This window comes from Varroa jacobsoni, unplaced genomic scaffold, assembly GCF_002532875.2.
Source record: "Varroa jacobsoni isolate VJ856 unplaced genomic scaffold, vjacob_1.0 scaffold_391, whole genome shotgun sequence".
In the NCBI taxonomy this organism is placed as follows: domain Eukaryota; kingdom Metazoa; phylum Arthropoda; class Arachnida; order Mesostigmata; family Varroidae; genus Varroa; species Varroa jacobsoni.
Window position 1 is genome coordinate 99,915 of NW_019213293.1, and position 25,995 is coordinate 125,909.

General features: G+C 38.8%; 1 protein-coding gene across 1 annotated transcript; it reads left to right on the forward strand.

Moving 5' to 3' along the window:
• Positions 1 to 2,580: 2,580 nt before the first annotated feature.
• On the forward strand, positions 2,581 to 25,995 carry LOC111260009 (neuroglobin). The gene is made up of 3 exons (XM_022832443.2): positions 2,581 to 2,841; positions 11,508 to 11,697; positions 17,605 to 25,995. Exons 1-3 carry the CDS (start codon positions 2,582 to 2,584, stop codon positions 17,761 to 17,763), a joined length of 609 nt encoding a protein of 202 aa, XP_022688178.1. The 5' UTR covers position 2,581; the 3' UTR covers positions 17,764 to 25,995.

The window sequence follows — 25,995 nt, forward strand, 5'->3', positions numbered from 1 at the left end:
AACTTTATCATATAAATTCGCATCGCTAGAGTGAAACAAATAACTGTAGTCCTCGTGTCTACGAAGGAAGGTGCAACGCACAAATTATTCAAATAGCGCCTGCGGGGAAAACCTATTATGACTATTTGGTCCCATTACACGTACATTGAAATGGTAGAATTTCAATGTACGTATTAGGTATTCTAATGCTTTTTTTCAGCTTAGGACAACATATCTCAGGTAACAACAACCGCGTCAGGTCGACTTTGGTGTCATTTAAAAGCTAACGTTTCAATTCATTCATAAATTCACAATACTATATCATTTGATTACAATAAGAACACTGTTTAGAGCCGTGCAAAATTTTGACTCGTTTATGGGCAGGACGTCTGATAGGAAGAAGCAGGAACACCCTCAAAGATGATTCTGCTGTTTTCGATATAAAAGCTGCTCTCCAAATACGATATGGCAAACATGTACCGAGATTACCACGTAAATAGCCACGATAATGCCAAGGGATGAAACATCCACCGTCAAATAACCTGAAAACGATTTGAAAATGATTGCTACAGAATGACGCCCAGTATTTGCTATTTAGTATGAATCTATGCCGAGTGATTTATTCGGTCTGCATTTTAAAGCGGCTGATCAATTAGTGATCAAAGGTCGATCCTATATTAGAATAGTATGTGAAAAAGATTAAAGTAAATGCTCCACAATTTGAGGCAAAGCCCACACTGACGCTAAAGAAAATGATCCAATATGTTTGGTGGGATTAAATAGGGATTCTGCACCATGAGCTGTTTCCAGCTCGCAACACGTTTTCTTTTTTTACTCAGATTTCCCACTGTAAACAGTTACCAAGGTTAACAGTGAGTTATTGAAAGGGAATAACTGGAAGAAAAATCGTCATCTTTTACCATGGTAATGTCAGACCACATACATTTTTAGCGACCCCTGCAAAAATTGAAAAAATTTGTATGCACAGTTGCCATGCATTTGTCGTCCAGCCTGGACCTTACATCACTAGACTATAGCCTGTTCCGGTTTTTACGGAATCTCTCTAAATGGTGTTAATGTCAATTTGTCAAAAAGGAAAGTTGTCACAATTTTTTGTCCAAAAACCACGAAAGTTCTACAGTGTATATATATATATATATATATATATATATATATATATATATATATAGATCGGACTATCACAACAGCTAAGTTTTTTTTAATATATTCTGTTATTTCAGGTGGCGAGATGCTCACTGTGTCCGGATTACGTCACCTTTGACGCGGGATCTATAGGAACGCCTTTGTCTCGCAGGGGTCGATGGTGTTGGGGTAATGGGCCGAGTAGAGTGTGAACACGGTTAAGACGCCAGTACCGCGTTCATTAATTTCATCTGTTTCGAGGATCACTAGGAGCACAGGCGCACTCGGGCTCAACGAAGGATGAGAACCGAACAAGGAAAGACCACTAACAACGGATCAACGGCAGTCGCATTCTGCCCCATAAGCTACCACTGCTCCACTAGAAAATTGCCGCTGATTCAGCAAAGCAAAGTATCTTTTTCCTGAAAGGCGGTTAGCTGTCGTTCATGTTTAACTTCAACTTAATTGATTTCGTTGCCACCAAGTTGACCTCATCGCACACAGTTTGTGCATCTGAATACATGTCGTCTAGAATCAATCGATCATAAAAAAACTGCCTCTTCCTGCTGCTGTTATTATTAAAATATATACACTGTTAAAAGAGGAGAGATTATTCATTTTTTCCAGTCGAAGAAGCAGCAGTATAGACATGACTTTGATTGCAAAGCTGTTTCAGATTCATAACCAAAATTTTGCGTGTTTTTAAGAAAAAGCCATTTTTAAATGTCCTCGCCTATTGTTACGTGAGCAATGCCTTAGTTACACCAGATATTACCACTAGCGTGACGGGCATAATACGAGTCTCTGATAACCAAAGTAGCTGAAACTAACAGAGGGGATCTATTGTGTATGTCGTATGTCGCTGTTTGGTGAGGGAGTAGCTCAGAAGAAAAGGCAACTACGCAAAAAATACGTTCAGTAGAAATAGAATAGGTCGTTGGTTGACTGTGTATGTCAATCCCTGTGCAGCATCCTGCGTATTACTTGCAACGTGGCTGAGCCGGGAAAATTGGGGCTCTCGCTTAGAATTTCAAGGTCACGGTAACGGCGACGCCGTTGTTAACAGCAACAACGGCAGAGACGACAGCGTTCGAATAGGCTGTACTCAAGGCGGGAAAAGGGGTGAAGGTCGTACAGTGCGAAGTGCTACAGCTATCGCAACAGCAGCTACAGTACTCGTCATCGACGGAACGCAGTGGTACGAAAGTGCAGGGGGTGCGTCTAGCAAGCGGGGGTGTTCGTCGTGGTGGCGCTGTTGTTGTTATATGCGGTCACTGTTATTACCATTGTTGTGGTCCTCATTGTCGCCTTAGTGACGGGGGTGGTGAAAAAAGCGCAAGTGAGGTAGGTCATTGCGCGTAGGCCGTATCCACCGAATTGTTTGTTGTGTTGTTTGCCCCTCGACGCGGCCAAGACGGCAGCCGTGGCTAGCTCCAAGTCGAAGAAGAGGCTGTGGAGAATGGGCTGTACCCTAAGCAAAGCGGTCACCTCGCTGGTCCACAAAGGTAGCGAGAGATCGCCAGGCGTTGGTCGTGTGGCTGATGTCGACGACCCGCCTCCCCCGCCGCCACCCGATCCGCGCTCTCCCCTCACAGCCCGACAGATTTTCTCAATCTCGAAATCATGGAAAGCTATTGCCCGAGCCATGGAGCCGACCGGCGTCGAGATGTTCGTGCGACTCTTCAAGCAAAACGAGGAACTGCTTGAGTTGTTTACCAGGTAACCGACTCGATTTAATCACCATTCGATTGTCCTATATGTACATCTGGAAAACATGAGACACCCATTAGACAGGCACACGTAGTACGCAATAAACGTTTGCGGTGATTTCTTTAAGGCGCTGAATTACCGTGACTTGTTTACGAGCGTTTTAATAATAGTATGAATAATTGACTCCCTCATTCATACAAACGATGTCGTAGATGTCCTTATCGGGACTTGTTCCGATATGATTCGGCCATTTTACGGATCGAGTAGGGTTTGTCTGCGTTACGAAGTTGTATATGCGTCCGGAGCGATCTCCGACACGATTCAAACTGTTTTGATTACTATTTTATGGATCAGCTTTGCCTGACGAAAAGCTATACCGGAGCTTGGTCTCGAAAAAAGCTAATGTTTGTGTTTAAAAATTCGAGAGACTCTCCCACGGCTCAAAGGGCGCACTGTCAGACAATGTTGCTATGTTAAGTATCTTTATTCAATATATTGACTACTAGAATGTCGCTAAAGTTTAGAAGTTACATATTAGAAGAAATCATTTCTTTTGATAGTTATTAGGCACATATAGCATAAATAATGAACTGTTGGACGTGTGTACAAATTTTAACTGGCGAAAAAGGTAGCCTGAAGGATTCCACTTGATGCTGTCGTAAAGGCATCAGCTTCTTTAAGCGTCTACTAAGGAGTCGACTAACAGGTACTACATTGGTTGCATTAACAGGCGACAATTGACGCCTGCTAAATCATGTCTCGTGTGGCATGTGAAATACGTTTAGAAACCATCTCACATTGAGTAGGGTGAGTTACTCAGTGCCGGTACGAACATAAACAACGATTAAAAATGGATACTGTCAGCGTAATATCATTTTTACAATTGGTTATATATATTGTTTAGTGACATTCAATTTTCCCAAAATCGTTTAAATACGGTAGACACAAAAACCATCGACGGGCCAGAAAAACTATATTTAAATAGTTTACTATTTAGGGCAAAGGCTACTCTAGACTGGTGTTTCACCATAGTCTGGAGTAAGTTTTTGCCTTTGTCCTTTGACGATATAATCAGATACGACCTTCGTTAGCGTTTTATTAACACAGCCGCTGTTCTATAGTGAAAAATTGGCAGTACGCATGCGCATAATGCACAGAAAGTGGCTTCTAAGTAATTTATAATGTTTCGAAGTAACTACCAATTTTGAAAGACCAGCATCTACTAAGTCGCGTCGGTTTGATTTAACCGAGCAGAAAACTTATCTTTTTGTTTTTAGAAACGTCAAACTTTAGGGATAGTAGCAAATTCTAAGCGTATCATTGGAACGATTTTTAGGCTCGGATAAACAACTATTGGCTTTCTGTAAGACCAACTTACAAGAACAGATTTTTATTTATTACTATTTACTTCATACACATGTTTACTCTGGCGATTTAACGTTATTACCTAGCCGAACAACCTTAGCATGAAATTACATTGAGAATCCCTTTCTAACAACAAGGTTTTTTGCTCACATGGCCAAGTGCCCAACTTCAGAGGAATAGCAGTCACGATCACGTTCATCTATGGTCATTATGCTGTCTTTTTCAATAATCGAACACGACCCACAAAATAAGCGAATATAGTTTCCTGAGCGTACTAATAAACAATCGCAAAATACAGTATTGTACGCTCGGAAGCCTAAAGCTGTGTTTTGGTATTTTTAATCACATGTCTCTCATTTCACTCATTACAAGTTGTACAAATATATTTAATGTTATGCCTAGTTTTTTTTTCTCAAATACCTCGAACTGACTCGTTCTCTCCATCAACTTTCAAGTCCATCATGATTTCAGCAGTTAAACTCAAGCGCTACCAATTGAATGAGACTCTAATTTTCTAACATACATCAAATACAAAATAAATAAATATAGAAATATAATACATTAAATACTCATAGACGTTTTGCTAGAGGATGGTTTGGCAGTTGGTGATAGATTATTACATACCCACTGACGTTGGCGTGGTTCCAGGTGAAAATCACTATGTGATGGCAGACTTAACAGACGGACGCGGTGTGTCGTTGTCACTTGGGTTATTTTCAAATAGAAAGGCGGTACAGTCGAAGGTCTGATTCTAAGCTAACCTTCTACTTTTGTGTGCCACGATAACTCGTCGCCGTAATTAGACAACGGCTGGCAAACTGCGCGAGCTAAACAGCTTCACCTTTTTTTAATGAACTCTAATCATTTTGGATATCATTAGACTCAAGTAAGGTCGAAATCTGCTTCATTATGTAGGTTATCATCTATGCTAAAATCATACAGATAAACCAGTACCAGGGTCCAGTGTGTTTAACTCATTCAAACACACGATCGATACATAACCAATTTCAACATATAGATTAAAACAAAAATAGTCCGAAACAAGATCTTAGAAAGTGAAGTTTCAAGTGTACGCCTTCAACTTCATACGCGAACACATCATTTTCCATTTGACTGCTCAACAAGAAAATGCTTGAGAGCTTTTTAGTAGAAAATTTAGCAATAAGAGAGTACTCGGAGATGGTAGAGATGGTAGACTAGTATAGCATCTGTTTCAGAAGTAGAACTCGAAAATGCGAAACAGCGCATCAGGTTTGTGTTCCCTAGCTAGCTTAAAATAGCGTGATGTTTTTTCTACGGTAGCTCCGCGTTTTTTTTTTTTGTGTTAGCAGCTGAATTCGCCGTATGCTCACGTCTGCGTAATTACTTCTTTGTGGCTTATCAAAGAAAATTTTAACAGCTGTGTCTGATCGCGCCCACATCGCTCATGCAGTCTTCTAATGGGGAAAAGTAAATGTGGTCCCGGCACACGCTCCGGAATATGTAGCCAATGTCTTGCAATAAATCTAAACAAGGACAATAGCGTGCGACATATCCAGTCAGCGATCTGCTCTCCTTCAATACATACTAATAGCTCTTATATGTGATACCATCGTTATTACTGTTTGTACAACGTTTCTTTTGCAACAAAATGTCTATCTGTATAACTAATCGAATGTATATTATATGGTATTAGGGTAGATTACAGTTCTGACTACCATTCACGTACGTAGTGCTATAGATGTTTCAGTGTCTAATATTTACAGTGTCTGGACAATGGGCAGACATCGAGCGAGCGCAGGACGTAACATGTTCATCTACGAGAATAGGAACGCGTGAGGTCCTTTAGTTTCGAAGGTGATCTATTTCGGGCTTCGTTTCGTGCTGGAGGGTCAGCATGTCTAATAGCAGTACCTAAGCATAAAACTGGCTACAATTATCAAATAATTAATTGTATTGAGTCCAAGCCATTTCGTACCGGCACTCGGCGCCTAGGACCTTCTGCCTTGGCGTATAGCTTTTCCGACACACAGAGCTGTAATTTAAGTGGACCTAGAAATATCTGTTGGATAAACAAAAACGATCGTCATTTTTAAGACTTGAATTGATGACGTCCTGTTTTCAATGGCGTCCTTCGGGTAAAAATGGTGCCTTTGAAAACACATTTCTATTAAACGGCAATGGAGGCTTTCGCGTGGAAGCTTTACATTTCAGGTGACGAACCGAGAGTTCTCAGAATGGCCTCCTAAACTTCCAAGCCGTGTTATCAGAGACTTAATTTATGACTAATGATTTCGTCCACCCAGCCATATGAATCCACGTATTGTAAATCATTGATTTTGTCCTCCGTCATTTTCACCGAACTGGCACGCAACTATTAGAAGGTTTGTTGTTGGTCACAGTTAGGTAATTTCAGTCTTGCCTGACAGGTTGTTTCGTGGGACGTACAAACGAATTTTTCGCGTCAGATTTCCTACAACGGAAAAATTAGTTAACGTAAAAGCTAGAGCATGCATGCATACAACAAGTGGCGCTGATGTCAGTGTTTGTTGCTATATTCGACGCAAAAGACACACAGGTGACGCCACGCAACCGATGACAGCGCTTGCTTTCGGGTAAACTGATTATTTTTTTTTGCTCTTATCATTCACATTCAATGTATACAACAATTATCCTTGCAATATAATTGCAATAACAACGATCTAGCTTAGCTAAGCGCACGTACGATTCCTTCGCTCAATAGAGATTTTGTGGTCGTCTGCAAACTTTGCTACTGCAAAGGACGAATTTACCGTATAATATACCGTATACATTATAATTACACTGCCCACATGTCGATTTTAACGTTGCATCTATACAGTAGTTGTATTTCTGTTTGCTTATGTGTCTATTTAGAAAAACAAAGCACACAGAAAAAAAAAAACTAACACTTATTAAGCTCAGATGCGTCTTGTGTGTACGATCTTTAGTTCTATCCTTTATTATTAAAATAGTTCAGCATCCCTCATGTTAGATTGACCCGTTCGATTACGTCCGATGAGCTTCCGGTTCATGATTATACATTCTCAAATAAGCAATTTGAAATAAATAAATAAAAGAGGTTCTCTATCAAGACTCATCAAGCTCATCTGGTACTCGAATATATCCAGCTATTTGCAGGCTATTCCAGCCCCGTCAGCTGATACAAGCACATGTTTGCATTGTTAGAAACTAACAGAACAACGACGAAATGGGTTTTCTATTTGTTTGTGATGCCCAAAAAGAACAGCATGCAATCGGCTTCATTTTGCCTTCATATCGTGCATTGAAACATGTAATCTTTCGAATAGTCATTCAATGATGAACAGTCAAATTGTCGCTCAGGGATATTTGTGTTCTACATTCCCACTTGAAACTCTCATGCCCAGATGCGCTTGGGTATGAACATAGAAAAATTATTTAAGCGGGCTTCGAGGTACGTTTGTTCCGGTGTCGAACGAGTTTACGCAAAAAGCACGTTAACGAAGACCAAGGCAGAAGAAACAGGGTGCTGTGTAAAAACCTCCATTAATCCCTCCCTAAATATACAAACTCCATAAAGCATCACAACCAGCCATCCGGCAGACAATTGCGTTATTGCTCATAACATGATAAAAAGTCATAAAAAGGGACCCAAAGTTCATTTTTATCCGATTATACCATATGTATTTTATCGAGAAATTGGTGTTGGATAGTTTTTTGCATGCGGTAGACTGAAAATATACATCTTTGTTCAACAAAAATGATAAAGACCTACTTGCGGTGGACCTGAAACGGATCTTTCTGAACTAAAATCTATTCAACTTGGTAATTTTTTGTCCGGAATATACACACGATACGTGCGTTGTAAACGACTGCAGCATATGTTAACCCTTGAAACAAACTCGCTAAGCGTACCTCTGTACACCTTTAATGACCCAGATCTTTCTAACACTTGAGATACTAATAATTATGGCTTTGCCTGATGTCTCCCGTCCTGTGTATTTGCAGTTTGGGTTTTCCCTTTAATATCAACCTGCTCGTATATGGGATATATGTTTTAGAGGGCTTAACTCAATGTACATGTACGTGTTAGATGAGTTAGTTCAATATCTCTTGTTGTGAGATGATTCAACAATAAACACACGTCTATAATTTATTAAGTTTTGATCCTATCTCGGCTCGTTTCTAACTAATTATCACTGCACAGTAAAGGTTCGATATGCCAACCTCGACCCTCTTGACCGATCACGGCATCAACTCTGGGTTTTTTTGCAACTCACAATTTTTGCACAGGACATTTTAGAAGCCAGTCTATAGTTCTACCATATATAAGCCGGCGTTGTTCAGAAAGACTACAGTATTTTTGATTAATTAGGTCATCTGGCAAGAACAATGGGGTACTCAAACCTTGCTTCACGATTAATTCTGCTAAGATCGCCTGGGGCGCTTTCTAGGATATTGTAGTTTAATGGGTTCACGTCGTATGAGTCTTGTTTCGTGTAAATACTTGACATCATTACAGGCAACATTACGTTAGAAACGAAATTTTTGTCGCAATTTAGGTCGCTTTATGGGTATTTAGCCATTTAAAACGAGCTTGGGTCGTTATAAAATTAAGAGAAAAGCATTCAAAAGCATTACTTAAAATGTAATGAAATAGTTAAATATTAAATTTGTGTACAAATTACCCAGAAAGAAAGATTCTAAAAGATCTTATTGCTACACTTTGTGCTTAACGCAGAGAAAAGTCTATAACAAGTGAGTTTTGATTCGATGACTTCCCTGTTACCTAAAAAGACACCGCATCGTCTTGTTATCTAAAGATTTTCTAAAAATTACCGTACGTGATAAACCAATTCTAAAGGACCGGCCATGTTAAATGCACAATTGAAAGTCTGTCGACGACAGACTAGTTCAGTATTTTTCCGTAGGGTTCGTGATATACGGTATTGTCAATGCCCATTATTACAATTAAGTGTCAGACGAAATTTTATTTATATGTAAAAGGGTTCTCCGCCTACAAAATGATAATACCCCGTTCCCATTGAGTTACCGGTAACTAAATAAAGCCGTCACATGTCTTATGAGAGCGACTGATCGACAGCCAACGACTCTGCTGATGCATCGTTATATCACTCTTCTCCTTTATGCGTACACACGAAAAATTCTACCGGTCAGTTTGATTTATTTAAGCCCAAATCTTTTCCAAATTGAAGTATAACTGTATACTCATTAAAGTAAGCACTGCTGTGTTCGGTCACGAAATAAAAAATACGAACCCTGCACATTAAGTCACTGTCAACGTGTAGAACGAGTCTGGACTGATCACGACCAATAAAATTTACATTATCACATGTTAGGAAGCGTTTCAATAAGCTATTAATAATACTCTAGACGTAGTTTCTAGCGAAACAGAAACATAACGATACGCCTTCACATAATTTAAGCCAATAGTCTCTATGGCGCATAATTTGTTACTAGATATATACAATTCAGATACGTAATCTATATATAAGCACGGTTTGTTGCGGTCTATAACTCATCGTACCAAGCTGAGTATTTAGGTTGAAATAATAGTACAGTCGGTTGCGGAAACAAGAAGCGCGCCTAGCAGTAATACAGTTTCGCCAGAAATGCGGGAAACGTGACCCGGATTGATGACGAGATCCTATGACTATAGTGATTCATGTAACTTGTGAGATAAAAGGGTCCTGTTGTATGAAGTATTTACTAATTGTTATAGTATATTTACGAATATTCTAAAAAACGAAGGGGAAAAGATTTTAATATTACGGCAATCAAATTATAGCTACGCATATATCGATTACTGAATAGCTCACTATTGAATTCATTATATTACCACTTATTTTTGATTTCAATTGACTTTGCTCAAAAATGACGATCCTAAGAAGGTGACAGTACAATTTACCATAGGCAAGAATCTATCGACAAAAACGTGCAGGAAGTCTGTCTAACTGCATGGCAGTAGTCTGTAGGCTTGAAGAATGAAATAATACTCCTAGAAATAGCTCTGTCCTCAGTTCAATAAAGAGTAAGCTCTTTCAATGCCACTTCAAGGTCCAAACAAATGCGCACTTGTCTTCTTTATTCTTTTTCTGTACTTATCTTCCTCGATTATACGACAGCTAGCTCTACTAACGACTGCTTTTCACTGTCACTGCAAACAATGACCCACAGTCAATTTTCTCTTCCCATTGTCTTCATTTTCTTTCTTGAGCAAGAAGAACAGATACCAAATATAGAATATCGTACTAGTTCGCCCTAAGGGCATGTTTTCTGAGAAAACTACAGGGACGGACCCGTTCGGCCAACTACATCTTGAGCGTTTGCTTCAATGACGCCATTTTACTGCAGCTATCTCCCTCCCGTTCTTTCCGTCGGTGATTATGGCCGTTCGACATTTGCTACCGATAATGTCAATGCGTACGCTGCCCAAAACGATTTCGCCTCCACAGAGGGCAAAAAAATCGCTGCCGCGAAATTAACTCCTTACAAACGTGCGAACGATGTGAAACAACGTCTGCTGCTGGGGTATAGCGCAAAAGTAATGCAATCAGTGATTGAAGGGGCGACTGGCTATACAGTCTGTTACTAGCATAGGAACACAAGGTAGAACAAAGGCCACATGTACGTTAAAGTATTCTTTGACTGAATCGAGGTCACTGTCCTAAGTTACATAGTAGCATGGGAAACATAACGCCCTGGATCAGGGAACGGCTGAATGCTTACTTAGCTTAGGCAGGCACTGCCTCTTCAATGACGGCCAAGCCGATACGACCATTGCCTAAAATAATACAAATGCTAAAACTATCTAGAAGTGCTTTCGGTAAATATATTGTACACGCGCACACATGTCTACATACATAGATGAGATTTGTAGCAATATTAATATACTGTTTGTACTATTGTCGAACAATGTGCCTACAGTAGCTATGTTGCGTCTGTAATTGAAAAGGGATAATTTAAAATCACTTCTATATTTCATCTTATATTTAATATCATTTTTTCGCCTAATAGCAGTGCTTTAATAACTAAAGGATGAACAAAACGAAACGTCCCGCACATAAATATCTGTTAAATATGTTATCTTAATATATATTAAGGATATACGACATAAATATGTGAGTGAATATTCGAGATAAAAATAATTCGTATCAGGAATGCTACAATGATAAATTGACTTTACTTAGTAAAAATAGTGCCATAGTTAACTATTTAATTATCATGGAACTGCACGGAGTCTAACGCATCTACTAATGGTATTGTTGATCCTGCTTGGCTGACTGGTGATTGTGATGGCCGATGAGTAGTTTCCAGGCGCTGAAGACAGAAGATGAACAGCGCGAGTCAATGGAGTTGGGTCAACACGCATCACTCGTAATGACCACCTTGGACGAGGGCATCAACTCCTTAGATAATCTCGACTATTTTTTCGATTACCTGCATAATGCTGGAGGACTACACTATAAGATCAAAGGATTCAAAAAAGATTACTTTTGGGTGAGTAATAATTGTTTGATGTAAAAAAGGACATTTTTTGGGGCCCCATGGATAGAAAAGTGTACCATGCATACGAGTGTATATAAAGCTTCGACAACTTAGAATTTCTTAAAAATATATTAAGAGAAATATTTTCTCTTCAAGATAGGTCACGGAACTACGTCGTCAACTGCTTAATTAATGAAGCTCCAACTATGCCATTCCAGCTGTATACTGCTATACATAATTTTTGCTGATTTTACATACATGATTTTAATTATCTTTCAGAATAACATATGAAAAGTGCTTGAGATGTGTATATAATAAACCCCCTAATTTTTATTTTAATCTCTAGCAAAGAACTAAGTAGCCACTGTATAAATATTTTTCGACTTCGTTAAGAAAGAAGGGGTTCCGTAAGCTTCCGAACGCAGCCTCGCGTATGCTTCTTTGGGCCAATGTGATAGGAGGATCAATAATTGAAATGTTACCGTAGTGAGCTTGTTTTCTTTGTAAAACAAGCTCACTACGGCAAAAATAAGGGGCATCTGTTATTAAAATGCATATCGAATACCGTTCTACTTTTATATCATACTATTATGCCGTCCAAATGTATTCGTTGTGCTAGTACCAGCGACGCGTTACCTTGCCTCATAAAAAAGACGCTAATAAAATTTTAGCAAAACAAGCATTTTTATAACCAATTTTACCTAAATAACTTTTAAATTATCTAGTTTAATTATTATTAAATTATCTAGTATCTAGGATTATATAATTAGGCTTCAAGTTATGTTTTAGTAAGTATCGCAAAACAAATTAATTAATAATTGCTAACACTATTATTCAAAATATCTAATACGAACGATGAGTTAGAAAAATGCAGAGTTATACTCTTTATTATATTATAGAGATTTCGATATAATCACTGTGTGTTTGTATGCGCGACCCACGATTCATTCAATTTTATATTATATAGCCATGTGTCACTCATTAGGCTTTCGTTTCAGCGTTCCCTTGCGATATCTTCGACGCTTCCTATTCCATACAGAGACGCTAGATTACGTGTGTATCATCTAAATAAACAATTGACGTTCAAAAGCACGCTTAACCATCACTTCCAATTCGGTAGTAGAGCTGAGTAATTCGGTAATATTATGGTTTGGATTTAGGTAATAGTTTAGCGATTTCATTTTTCGATAATGAGGGCCCGGTTTGGGCTTACCGTGACACACGCTAATAAACATGTTTTTTCTTTTTTATTTACTAACTAGCGGCAAGCTGGCTCAGAAACAATAACCGTCCATACGAAGGTTGTATACAATTGTATTATTTTTTTGAATTTTATGTATCTGTCGCCTGTCAGTTATTTGCTACCTACTATTAATCAAATATTTTCCATGAGTTAAACTGTATTTAAATTTCTACTATAGATATTGTTGGTTGCTAACGTCAGACCTGTGTTTGAGTCAGTTGCGCTAGTAAGCAACCTTGTGATACCTTATAGTTCGAATTACTTAAGTTTAACTTAATTCACTTCCTTTCGATAGGTTACTAAGCAGCAATAATGTATATTTATAGTGTCAAACCTGCAATCATACCATAAAAACGGTACTTCTTATCTCTCAAAGCAAAACGTGAAGGCTAGTTATAATAGAACTCGTCCAGTTGAGTATGGGAGTGTTTGGCAAAGGTGTGCCTGCTGGTTGGCACATGGGGAAATAAAGTACCTCTTCTCGGCCCTCTTTCCAACGTGGCACTAATCCTTTTTAAACTGAAAGACCTTCCCTTTTAAGTCTTTCGCGCAATCGTTGGTATCAATTCGTATATAATCGCATCTATTTTGGAGAGAATTGTAAACTCCCTCATGCAAGTATATATATTGGAAATTTTCAAATTATTAGCTAGAGTGTATCGACTATTTTAATTCAGTGTTCCTTTTCATATCAGATTGGCCTAATATATTTACAACTACGGGTTTTCAGTTTTAATTTAGTCCAAATACGTCACCGCGCTCGCGAGAGAACCTCTACTCCCATGGCCGCTTTTTACTAGGTATCGTTACCTGTAGAGTAAAAGTGTACAATGCAGCTCTCGTCATGGTTATGCTATACATACGATGAAAATACAAGCAGGTCCATACATACTCTTATTGTGGTCTATCAGCTGCCTCGAATTAAATCTTATCTATGCTATGGCTTGACATTTTCCTTTTATCCAGCCTTTCACGTACTATACAAAAACTAACATGCGTATCATTTTATTATACAAAGAACACCCCGATAGACAAAGAGCCGAATCAGCTGTCCCGGGGGTAATATCAAGCCCAACCGAAAGAGACATCTCGCTGTCAGGCTTTCTTTGTTTTATTAATTTCCTTCACATGTACAATGTTACCTGGGTTATCTTGTTTGTCCGTGTACTCTTGATCAATACCACCGTTCTTGTCCTTTCGGCGCCACTTTCACTAGCACTTTTAGAAGCCTATTGCTTTAGCTAGGTTAAACCTGGCCAATTTAACCATACTTGTCACTTATATATATATATATAATCCACAGAAGAACTTATATATAAATTCAACATCATCTGATATTTAGGTGAACCGTAGCAAGAATCATTCGCATAATCCTCTACGGATTTTTCACCTTGTAGGTCTCCATTTATAGCTGCCTATTTGCTATTTGCCGAACGATCCATCATTATAATTATTACTAAAATGTTATTATATTCTATTCTTAAAACTAACACCGTTGAACGCTTTTTCTTGCTTGCATACCTCACATAGATCTAGATTATACTAAAGCTGTAGTTCTTTTTTTTTGTAACACTGTAATTCATAATATCTTACGTACAATTTATTTTTTTTTTTCATTTTAATTAGTATACTTTGCTACAGTTGGTTTGCCTGGACTTTCTTTCTTGGTTGAGCTCGCTAAATAGCCGTATATAATATACGCCGTCTGATTCAATGCTGATGCTGTTCTGGACGTAAAATGCAAACCATCTATATTTCCTACTATCACTAAGAAAATGTCTTGGACTGCTAAAAAACACTGTTTTATTGTTACCAAAATACTTGCTATTAATTCGGACTTTTCGGCAATTATTTTTGTATCCTATAATAGGACTTACTCGAAGACGGCGAAGTAAGGGACCGGTAAGTTGAATCAAAGTGGCGCGCTGGCTAAACAATGTGAACATGTTTGTAGGCCGAAGTACTCCTTAATATTTCTCGCTAGCTCTTTCGCTTGCGGGGCAATTAGGAGAAATATCTAGGAAGCATCGTGAAAGGGCCTTCGGCGAAACACTAAAAATGATCTTGGTCAAGCTTTTACCCGTCTACTTTTATCATATGGCCCCTACTTCTCTTCGGAGGATCAAAAGCTGGACCGCTTTTGATAGCCGAGCACTAATAAGCCAATGAGTGCCCTTGAACATGGCTGCAGGCTTAATGGTTCATCTCCCTTGTGTCTTTTTTGGTGCGAGCTCCAGTTCAACCTGTCGCTGTCTCAACTGTTTAGTATAAATCCGACTGTTCCGGCACAGTGAATTTGGCTGTGTTTGCGGCTGACTGTTTTAACATAGGCAGAGTGCGCGTTTGGTAGCTACGAATGACTTACAAACTTACCGCTGACTAAGAGCAGCGGGCCCAAGCTTTTTCCACTTGCTGATCGTTGAGCCCTCCGATAATGTTCCGCCTCCAGTAAAGCTCCCAGTTGGTACTATTGGATCGCGGAGTAGCGAATGAACGTCTTATTGACAAATATTGTGCTTTCGTTGCGTCTCCGTTCCTCGTGAGTTCTCTGTTTCGATCAAACGCAGCATGAGCATTCGACGATTGTGATCGATCAGCTTATCAGACAGAAAAATGTAAACGACAGGAGCAAAAACAATACAACTTGAAACACGAATTAAAGTATTTCAGCTAAATGAGCAAGCAACTGTGCGTCGATAGTTTCCCGTTCGACGTTCCGCGTCATAGATCGCCATCGTTATCGCCACAGCAGCACCACAAATACTAACTTAAAACAAGTATCGTAAATTTGCCTCTATACGAATTGTAAATGTCCGTACCGCAGCTGTGTCTTTCGAAGTAATTCCAGTTAGATGCAGCGTCAGTAGGCTCCCGTCTTTTCTGATAGAGGATTTTTCGGAGCAAATTGTAGATATAGACCTCAGCGCCACTGGTACTTTTACACAGATTCCTACTAGGCCACTTCAAAGTGTTCACCTTTCAGCTGTTTGTGGCGCTTTGGAAAGAAGAGAAAGCCATTGAGAGCTAGATCTGTTGAATATGTTGGATATGGAGGCAACAGCTGTATTGACTTTTTCAATACAAGTAGCGACCTGTGTTTGCTGACACACTATCACGATGGAGGACTCATTCAGACAGCACTATGCAATCGTTTCAAACTTCCTCGTAGCATTCTTTAATAACAAAAAATTTATCATGCATAAGTTCGGCCTGAATTGATGATCGAAGATTCCTCGAAAGTCGAAAACGAAGGCGAGAGAAGTTTAGCTTGTAAACTGAATTCTGCGACTTCCTTTGGTCTGGGCTTACTTTTAAAGCGATACTCTCGATTGTGCTCCTATCTCCGCTTCACAAACGTACACCCACGACTCGTCTTTTGTAACGAGTCGTTGAAGCGAATCTGATTACTCTTTCAATGGACTAAAGCTCTCCTGCGAGTGCTGTTGAGCAGTCTGCACTTTCTCGACGATGAGGTTTTTCGACACCATTCTAGCTGTAAGTCTTCCCACCCCTCAAATGATCTCTTAAAATAATGATGATTGAATGAATAATAAACGTGTATTATGTGAGATATTTGGCTTTTCTGCAAGATCTTCGAAGATGCTTCGGAAATTCTTTACTATGAACTGTTTCAAAGCCCCTTTGTTCGTTTCGAAGTTGCCGGTGCACTTCACATATACTCCTAAACTTACTAACTTCAAAAAACAGCAGAAACGACCAAGATCTAGTCACTTCAAAGCAATACAAAGCTCAAGTTCTAATACTTTAACATCTGGCCTATGAATAACAGACAGGCAGGCAGGCAGGCGGCGAGTTGTGACGTCACAAATCAGTCCAAAAATCGACCTTGAATCGATAAAAAGCAGACCTTTCATTGATACTTTTTGGATTCAGTAACATCTAGTACTACAAGTAATATCTACCGCCGTGTGTCAAATCTCTGAGAAGCCAAATCTGCTTATATTGTTGTTAAATACTATCTCGAGAAATACATATTTCCATGCAGATACAGAAAAAAAATACTAGCCAGGAGTAAATCCTCTATGAAGATTATTACTATTAGTTCTTAAATTATGATCGCTTGATAAGGACAACAACAATAAATTTTAGTGGTTTATCGTCACTAACGAGACATGAGCAAAAAATAAGAACAATACGAAGTATTATATTATAATTAGCAGCTGCAAAATACCGAAGAGACAATCAAACGTATATTTATTTCACCCAGATATATAACTGGCAATAAAAATTAGTTTATTTACATATGTAATTAATTTACGGAACCTGCGGCCGGATGATGGTTTATTATCACTTGTTGGTAACATGAGTGCCAACACATCGTTCATTCACTAGATTTTGAAATCTTTTTTATTAAAGAAAAATGGCATTTATTCAATGTGCCGTACGTATGATTCTATATTTTGGAATGTATTTCACGATTGTGTTACTTCAATGATTAGCAAGTAGGCATTTTGTTTGTAATCTAGCTCGAATCAGTTTGGCGTAAAACGAAAGATCAAGCTTGCTGATATATATTTATATGTGTATTGTTGATCCCTCCTGTTATTTCCCGTCAGACAAATACATTATCTATTGGAAATGTTCTTATATGATCGACCTCGCTAATTCCGGCAACTCTGCATGTTATTTCTCGATTTTTTCCTCTGTTTTTTCAGCTGATAGAAAAGCCATTCCTGGAAGCAGTAAAGCTGACGCTAGGTGACCGCTACACGGACAACATAGAGAACATCTACAAGACAACGATCCATTTTATCCTCGAGACGCTCATCGAAGGTTACGATATGGCCGAAAAGAAGGCTATTGGCAGCCACTAATTACGGTAGTTCGCAAGCATTGCGAACTTATCCCCTCCCGAATAGAGTCACAATAACAAACGAAAAAAAAAAAAAAACGAAAAAAAAAAACAGAAAAAACGAAAGCCAAGCGTGGCCTATCAACGAGCGTTGGTTCTGAATTACTGAGAAGAATACTATCAGGACATATAACGAGTCACTTAAGCAGCTATGACAAATACAGAAAGACGTAAAAGGGAAGAAGTACAATCTGAACGAAACGGAGTGAAGAGAATCGACAATGAAACAAATAACAATCAATTAACGCTGTGTGTCCTTCTGCCCTTGGTTGAGTATGCTAGCTAGATGTTAGTTCCAATTCTATTTGTCTGAATCATTCTGTGGGCAGGTGGCAGGCTGGAAAGACGCGATTCGTTATCTCGTTAGCTAGGGATTGCGCTGGCTCACCAGCAAATAGCACAATGTTCATACCAAGAACTGTATTAAATCATCATTCTAAAATGGTGCCAGGCCATCCGGCTATGGGAAAGCGATGGCAAGTTCATAATGGTTTCCTGGTAGAAAGCTAACAGCAGTAATGGGACGATTTCAAACGGGTTCCTGCAGGCTCGGTATGAGGACGATATGGCATCTATCAAACCAACCACCTGTTTCAGAGTCGGAAGCTCACACAAATTTATGTCAGCAAAAGCTTACTTGTGCACAGTAGCGTAGAACCCCCAGTAGTTTAGGCTGAGTGAGAGTTCTTACCCTTTCACAAGGTTCAATGTTGTACCTGCCAGAACGGAAACGCAGGACTAACCAGCGAAGACCGTGTTACGACTGCATCGATTCGATCGATACGCAGTGTAATTTCCAGAATGACTACATTCCTTCCGAAGAAATCATTATACCCTGATTACTCTAACGTTCATAATCTTGCTGGCATGTCTCGTTCTGGCCTTTTAACCTAGTCGGTTATTAATATATAACAGAACGGCGTCGCCTCAACATTAAGCAAGTAAGAGTAAAGACCCATTTAGTGTTAAAGGGCATCTAACTCTTCCAGTGCTTCAAGGTTAACAAAGCTCGCCAGCCTAACTGTTTCCATCAGGAATTAGAGTGACCGAGTAAGCTAATGAACGTAGGACTAGATAAGGGCCAGCAGTAGACAAACGGGGATAAAGTAGTAAAATCATTTTCACCTGCTAAATGTATATGAGATTGTGCAATAAACCTGCTTATCGGGCCTGGTCATCTGAAGCTTTATACGCCGTTGCCCGACAAAGGCACGCAACAGAAGCAAGTCCTCAGGTCTACAAGATAACGCAACCTAAACCATAGTGGCGTGCATAGTCGAGACGATATATTAGACTAATAACTATGGACAGACACTAAATACAAATGTGTGGCATTCTCAGATCAATCCATAATCACCGATTCAGTATAACTTAAGAACAAAAATATAGCACATAGTGATGTACATGGAGAGGCTAGCGTGAACCGACAGACCTAAAACGGCCATTGTCAACCCTCTACACTGGTCACAATGAACAACTCACGGTTCGAGCCAGCCAGCGTTCAGGCGATCCGTTATAGCATTAGATGGCTGAAAGCCATGGACGTATAGTACTGCTCGACCAGCTTGATTCGCGTAACTGTCCACCAATAGACGTAAACGTCTTAGATGAAACGAACGTACTGCTATCATGGTAGTGCTAAACATGATCGGCAGGAATGGATACATGGCCTGAATCACCCGCAGTCAAGTATCGTACATCTGGGCGAGTGTTTAGATGATACAGGTTCTATATTACCGCAGATATTTGCTGCGTCGGCAAACAATGAGCGAATGAATGATGTTTACACATGTTAGATGGGCAAAATTCTAATCAGCTTAAAATGATAAATGTCACAAAACGTTGTCCTTCAAAAACAACAATATTTATTGCCATTTTTTATTTGGTTATTTTGGTCAAATTTTCTCGTGGGTCACAGGAGTCTCGTTTTCTCATTCGATCTCACTAAAAGAGCTCATTGGAGCATGAATACACACACGAACTACTGTATATGATATAGATAATAATTTGAACGGGATTAAGCCTTCAGCAAATGTATACATACACAACTGATTCGTCAGATGATTACACGTGTGTACGAGCGATAGGCTCTGTATTATCGTGTGAACTACGAGCCTGTATGTACTGATGGAAATCTGTGTGTAGTTGTATAAAACTAGCTTATTTAATGATTGGCGTACTACTATCAGTATGGCCAATAAATATTTCGTCACAGGGAATACTAGAAGTTTCACGAAAACGATACGTCCTCGTAAGATGGTCCATATGCATGAAACGGTTGAAGTTTTCGTGAATGAACGAATAAGCTATATGGATAACGTATCGGTTAGTTAACAAATTCGTGTGGAAACAATGTGAAGCGGAGGAAAAATAACTAATTTTCCTCCGCTCACTCCACTAGATACATTGGCGGAAAACAAGACAATAGAGCTTCAACAATATTTACAAAATAGGTCACAATTGCTCCAAAAACATTGTATGAGTATTTGTACAAATAAATCGAAAGACGAATGAAAGCTATCCGAGCTTGTTTGCCGGTATTTGTATACCAGGTGTCGAGCGTGGCGCAGGTTGGATTGCTAATGTGGTGCCGAAAGCCAAGGCCAATTAGCCATACATTAACACGATCTGCTTGAGATACCGTTGCAAAACAGTGACTATGGCCATGTCTTCATGATTACTTATCAAACTATTGATTGCGAAACAATTTGCTGGTGACGACCTCGTCGTACGTTGATGTACCGAATAGGATCTCATCACGTTTAGCAGTCAGACAAGGAACACGCTAGAAGTGAATGACAAACGCTAAGACGCTTTTTAGTGTTTTGCTGCTCGAAACTATCGCGCAGTATCCGTTTCAATTCATGAAAATAACGTATGCACCCTCTCGGCAAGGAGCTGGCGCAGCTCCCTACGGTCTCCGTTGTTAAGGACTCGACAGGGAAATGCTTCCAGGACCAATGCAAGCTGTCCATTTGCGCATGAATAGAATACGTAGCCGCAACAGAGATAAGGTCAATCTTTATCATTATGCAAAAAACAAAACAATAAAGGCATACTTATCACAGTAAGAAAGCGAGCAAGGCGCTACAGGATGGCTTTCCTATTGGTCAAAACAAATACGAACCACGGTGTGTTGGTTACATTAATTGAACTGATGTACGATACTTCTCCAATGACCCATATGTCTTAGCTTCGATAACATGTATTCAAACGTCGTAAGAAATAAACCAAATCAACGGCGGAGAGGTTCAGCAATAAGCAGCAATGTCCCGTAATATATATATATATATATATATAATATATATCTATCATAATTGGTGTTGAAACAAATACGATCGCTATATTCGTGGGCTACACGTGAACCATCTATCTCGTACGACTCAACTATCCAGACAAGTAGAATATCTATAGCAAGTTGATAATTTTTTCATCCATTGTGACTTGCTCTACCGTCCACCTCTACCGGTCTAATAGCCGTCCGTCAAATAGCAAGCTTGATGAACTGCAAGCGAAAAAGAGAAGTATGTTTGAGGTTGCGCGTCTTTTTATTGCCGCTTAAGCCATTTGCCCTCAGGGGCCTAAAATGTGCGATTTCCACAGGCATTTGCTTCCACTTCAGTTGATATTCGCGTAGCTTTCTGCACCGTTTATTTTTTGCCCTAGATGTTGTTTTGTGTTGATTTCTCGTGAAATAGCGAACGGTCGTTTTCATTGCGAGAAAATTCGCTCGAGACATACGCTACCACTACATCACTGCTATAAGTCAAAAGTCCTAACACTTCTTCCCACATAAATATTATGGCGGATGATAGCGCCAATAGACACAAGCAGTCATAGGGAAGAATCATAAACCCGCAAACTACCCTAATTGAGATTACTGTATTGCCACTGTTGTTATTATAGGATTATATTACGTTTATTATAGGATTATGGGAGTCTACTTGCACGGCGTATCCCGAAAAAGACATATGCTATAATAACGAACCCAACCTAGAATAATAGTAACAATAACAAGGCAGATGATAACATTGTGTTGGTCCATGATGTACTCTACTGACGATAATTATAACGATGATCCAGGTTATATAGAAACGAACGAGTGCGGAAAATATGGATCTGACGAAGGGCTGAGAGATTAGGATACGGTTGGATTAGTCAGCGAAGTAAACTAAAAACTATGTCAGAATTACGAGAATTGGTAGGTGAGGTGGTTAGCAAGAGACAACACGGCATTACGTTGACTTTACGAAGTGGCCAACCTATAATAGAATTAGCATTATAATAATAATAATAACAACAACAGGAACGATGAAACGGGGCAGAAGAAAAAAGCGGAAATCGTAATAGAATAGAATAATTTTCAAACAGACTAAATCTAGAAAGTTGTGCCGAGAGGGCTCCATGTAATAGTCATCAGACATCATCTGATCAAAGGACAAAGTCCATCTCATGATAATGAGCGTTTTACACAGGCATAACCGATATATCAATCAGTGGCCATTTTGACGACGCGGTCCAATTCTAAATCAGAACATAGTAATACAATAAATCATAATACAAGAAAGATTATTATAAATAAAACAACAATTTCACGTCGTCGGTAGTAGAGGACCGTACACGGCCGGACAGAATGTGCGGTAATTTGATGGAATATAGCCACGTCACTGTATCAATCATTTTAGCAATCGAGCGCACACATCAAAAGGCGACGCTGATAAAATGATCGAAAAATATCGACTAATAGCTAGATTATCTAATATTTATCATAATTGCAACTGTCTGATTAAGAATTGGTCGCAGTTCAGCCAGCTGATTGATTGTTTGGTAAAGGTTTCAGGTTGACCTCGGCATTCTAAACGAGGTCACTTAAAACCCCGTTCATGTCCATTAAACAGCCTAGCTTGATGTACATATTCAATAAGCAACAGCAACAGATTAAATATATAATAATCAGTATCAATCTAGTATTGAACAAGGGATACTTGCTTTAACGACTGCTCTTTCGAAATACTTCTGTGTTTCACTCTCAATGAAAGTTCACCGCAGAGAACCACAACCAAGGAATAATAAAGCTAACACCCATTTGAAAATCATTTCATTGACTCCGCATAATACAATGGGTACAGATTGTGGTTACGTAATACTACAGTATTTTATGGGTAGGAACAACCTGTCTAGGGAAACATAATATAGCGAGCTTGCGTCAAGGAACATCTCCATGTATGTATGGAATATAGGTACGTGATGCAGTCATAGGGATGCATACAGTTCGTGTAGAACGTGGTAGAATACTCAATAGAAAATCTTATACTTTCTATTTCTCCGGTTCGAAATCGTTCAAGGGCACTGCTGTTCAACAGTAAACATTTGAATAAATTCACAAAAAAACACTACTAATTGTCATTTTAATTCGACCGCCTGCGTACTCGATAAGCAACATGAGCAACAAAACTGGAACTCAGAACTTAGACTATTGGTAATAAACAAGTCTTACGTATAGCTGTTGTGCTTTGCCGACGGATATCGTCCATGTTTACTCGTTGCATAGAAATAAAAGGCCCTCACCCGTAGTAAAAAGCACAGCTTCGGCAAATATTCACCCTGCTAAATCGAATTCTGCAGGGCGTTTTTGGCTTCGTGGGTAGCAAAAAGGCAGTGAAGTCCGAAAAACGTTACAAATTCACTATCAGCAGAGCCAATTCGACAGTGGGAACGTCCTGCCCGCTTTGAGGCCCAAGGGGCAATCGTGGCTTTGAAGCAGCCGGTGACATTCTGTATGAATGAATTTCGTAGCTTTACGTGTACCTTTTTTCTTTTTATAAGATCGCCTCCGCTCATCCTCATAAATCATCCATCGGCAGAGTACTCTTACCAATTTGGACGCTTTCGATGTGTCATTGAAAAGACGTAATCGGCAAGACTCAAACATTTTCCTCAAGAACACCAAACGCTGATAACATGTGTGACATATAGTAGTACTATTATAATAAGCGAACAGCGGAACGGAGACGCTATTGGTATTATGATATTTATAGTAGATGTACTCGTAGTAATAGAAAGTGCTTTGAATTCGCAACGTATAAACCAAATTGTGCAGTTTTGTGGCGGTAGTGATGAATCTGATAATGATGGTGACAGTACGTTGTCAATATAATAACATATACAGCTGTCAAGATATAAACAGAGAAATATATATATATATATTGCGTACCTAATGTTGTCAATTATTACTACTAGTACATACATAATAATAGAGAGATCATAATATATATATATATATATATATATATATATATATATATATATATATACATATATATATATAATATGTCTGAATATAATTATAATGTGGATATGATATAGTGAAGAATGATTAATGTTTAACAAGAGAAACAACAACAACAACAACAACAACAAACAGAGCCGTCGTCTGTACAATGATCTCAATGAAATACCCGTAAAGGATGATGACATTATTGCCCTAATAGTAATTAGATAGTATGATGATAATAATACTATGACGAAAAGAAGACTAATTGATGTAATGATGATAAAATAATAAGTATGATTAACAAATCTAAGAATGATAACGCTGATGGTCATTATTATTGCTATTACAATGATACTGTGAAGATAATGGTAACCCTAACCCTCTAACCTGAAACAAAAATCCATCTTTATATATATGAAGATATGATGCCATAAATATATGCAATACACACACGATGTCGTACAGAGACACTTTTTTAATATAAGAAGCAAAACTGTGGCCTGATCTAAGTAAGAAATTTTCGCAGTTAAATATAACAGTGATTGTATTCAGGGTAACTGATGGGTAGCTATAACAGGGCGAATCGGCATTAACTCAAAATAAAATGGTGAAGAACGGTTTATTCATTCTAAGGGTAAAAATAATCCTTCCGTTGCGATAAAATACGAAACGAGAGGATTCTGGAGGCCTATGCGTTAGAGCAAAAGCTGATTTATGAGTTTCAGGAATATCTTAATAGCAAACACTTTGGTAAGTTCTACTGAATCGGCAGTGGCAAAAACTTTCGATTGTACGCTATAAGCCTCTGTCATCAAATGATTGTCTCTCGTTAACGATGAAGCCAGATTTTTTGTCAGTCCTCTATAGGCGATTACCGACAATTCGTGTGTGGCGCATGAACAACTATTTACAGATGCTACTATAACTAGAGTTGTCACCACGTGGGTGTGTTTATCCTTGTCCGTAATCCTTACTTGATTTATAATATAACAGCAGTGTTACTTCGATGTGTCAGACTAACTGTCGCCGTTTAAAAAAGTAGGAAACGAATAGAGAAGATGGTGAAGAAAAAAGAGTGTCAAGTTATGAAATGCATTTGCTGCCATTTCATAGGAATGTGAGTAGCAGGCGGTGCTTTTGAAGATCGTTTATTCCCTTAGTTTTCATTGTCCTGAGTCCTTTCACTCTTTAACCACAGTACCTGAACACTATAACAACGTACTAATGATAAGCTCAATTGACCTAACAAGTATAATAATAATAATAATAATAATGGTCATAATGACGTGATCTCCACGTTCGGTATTGTCTGTATGCATCCGCTTATATATATATATATATATATATATATATATGTATCGTCTGTCAAACACACATAGAAACGCACACTCCATGAAGTTCAGAAATAAGTATCTGGTGGAACGAACAAGCTACAAGGTTGAAAGTTGACTTGGTCGTTCAAAAAGTGCCAGGCCGTTAGAAATTTTTTTTGCTGAGGAAACGTCTCCACGACTGTACTTAACGAAAACACCTATGGATAAAAATGTTTTCGGTCAATTTCAGCACGCACTTTATCGATGGCACCCAGTTGTTGATCCACGAAATCGAAATACCGGCTCTCTGCGGTGATAAAACCCAAGAAAAGTCAAGCCAGATCCCTATTGCGTACAATTATTATTATTATTACTTTAATCATACCGTCAATACAAACTGTGAGTTCTAACGAAAACAAAAATTGACAAAGAAAGAGCGAGGGTTACAGGTACAGTAAGATCACTAATGACTAAGATTAGGTTTACTTTACTAGCATGAACTCGCTGTGAATAACCTAAATATAATAATAATAATGGTAATTATTATTATTATTATTATGAAGATGGTGAGAAGAAAAGGCATCGAAGAAGTCAACAAAAAGATAAA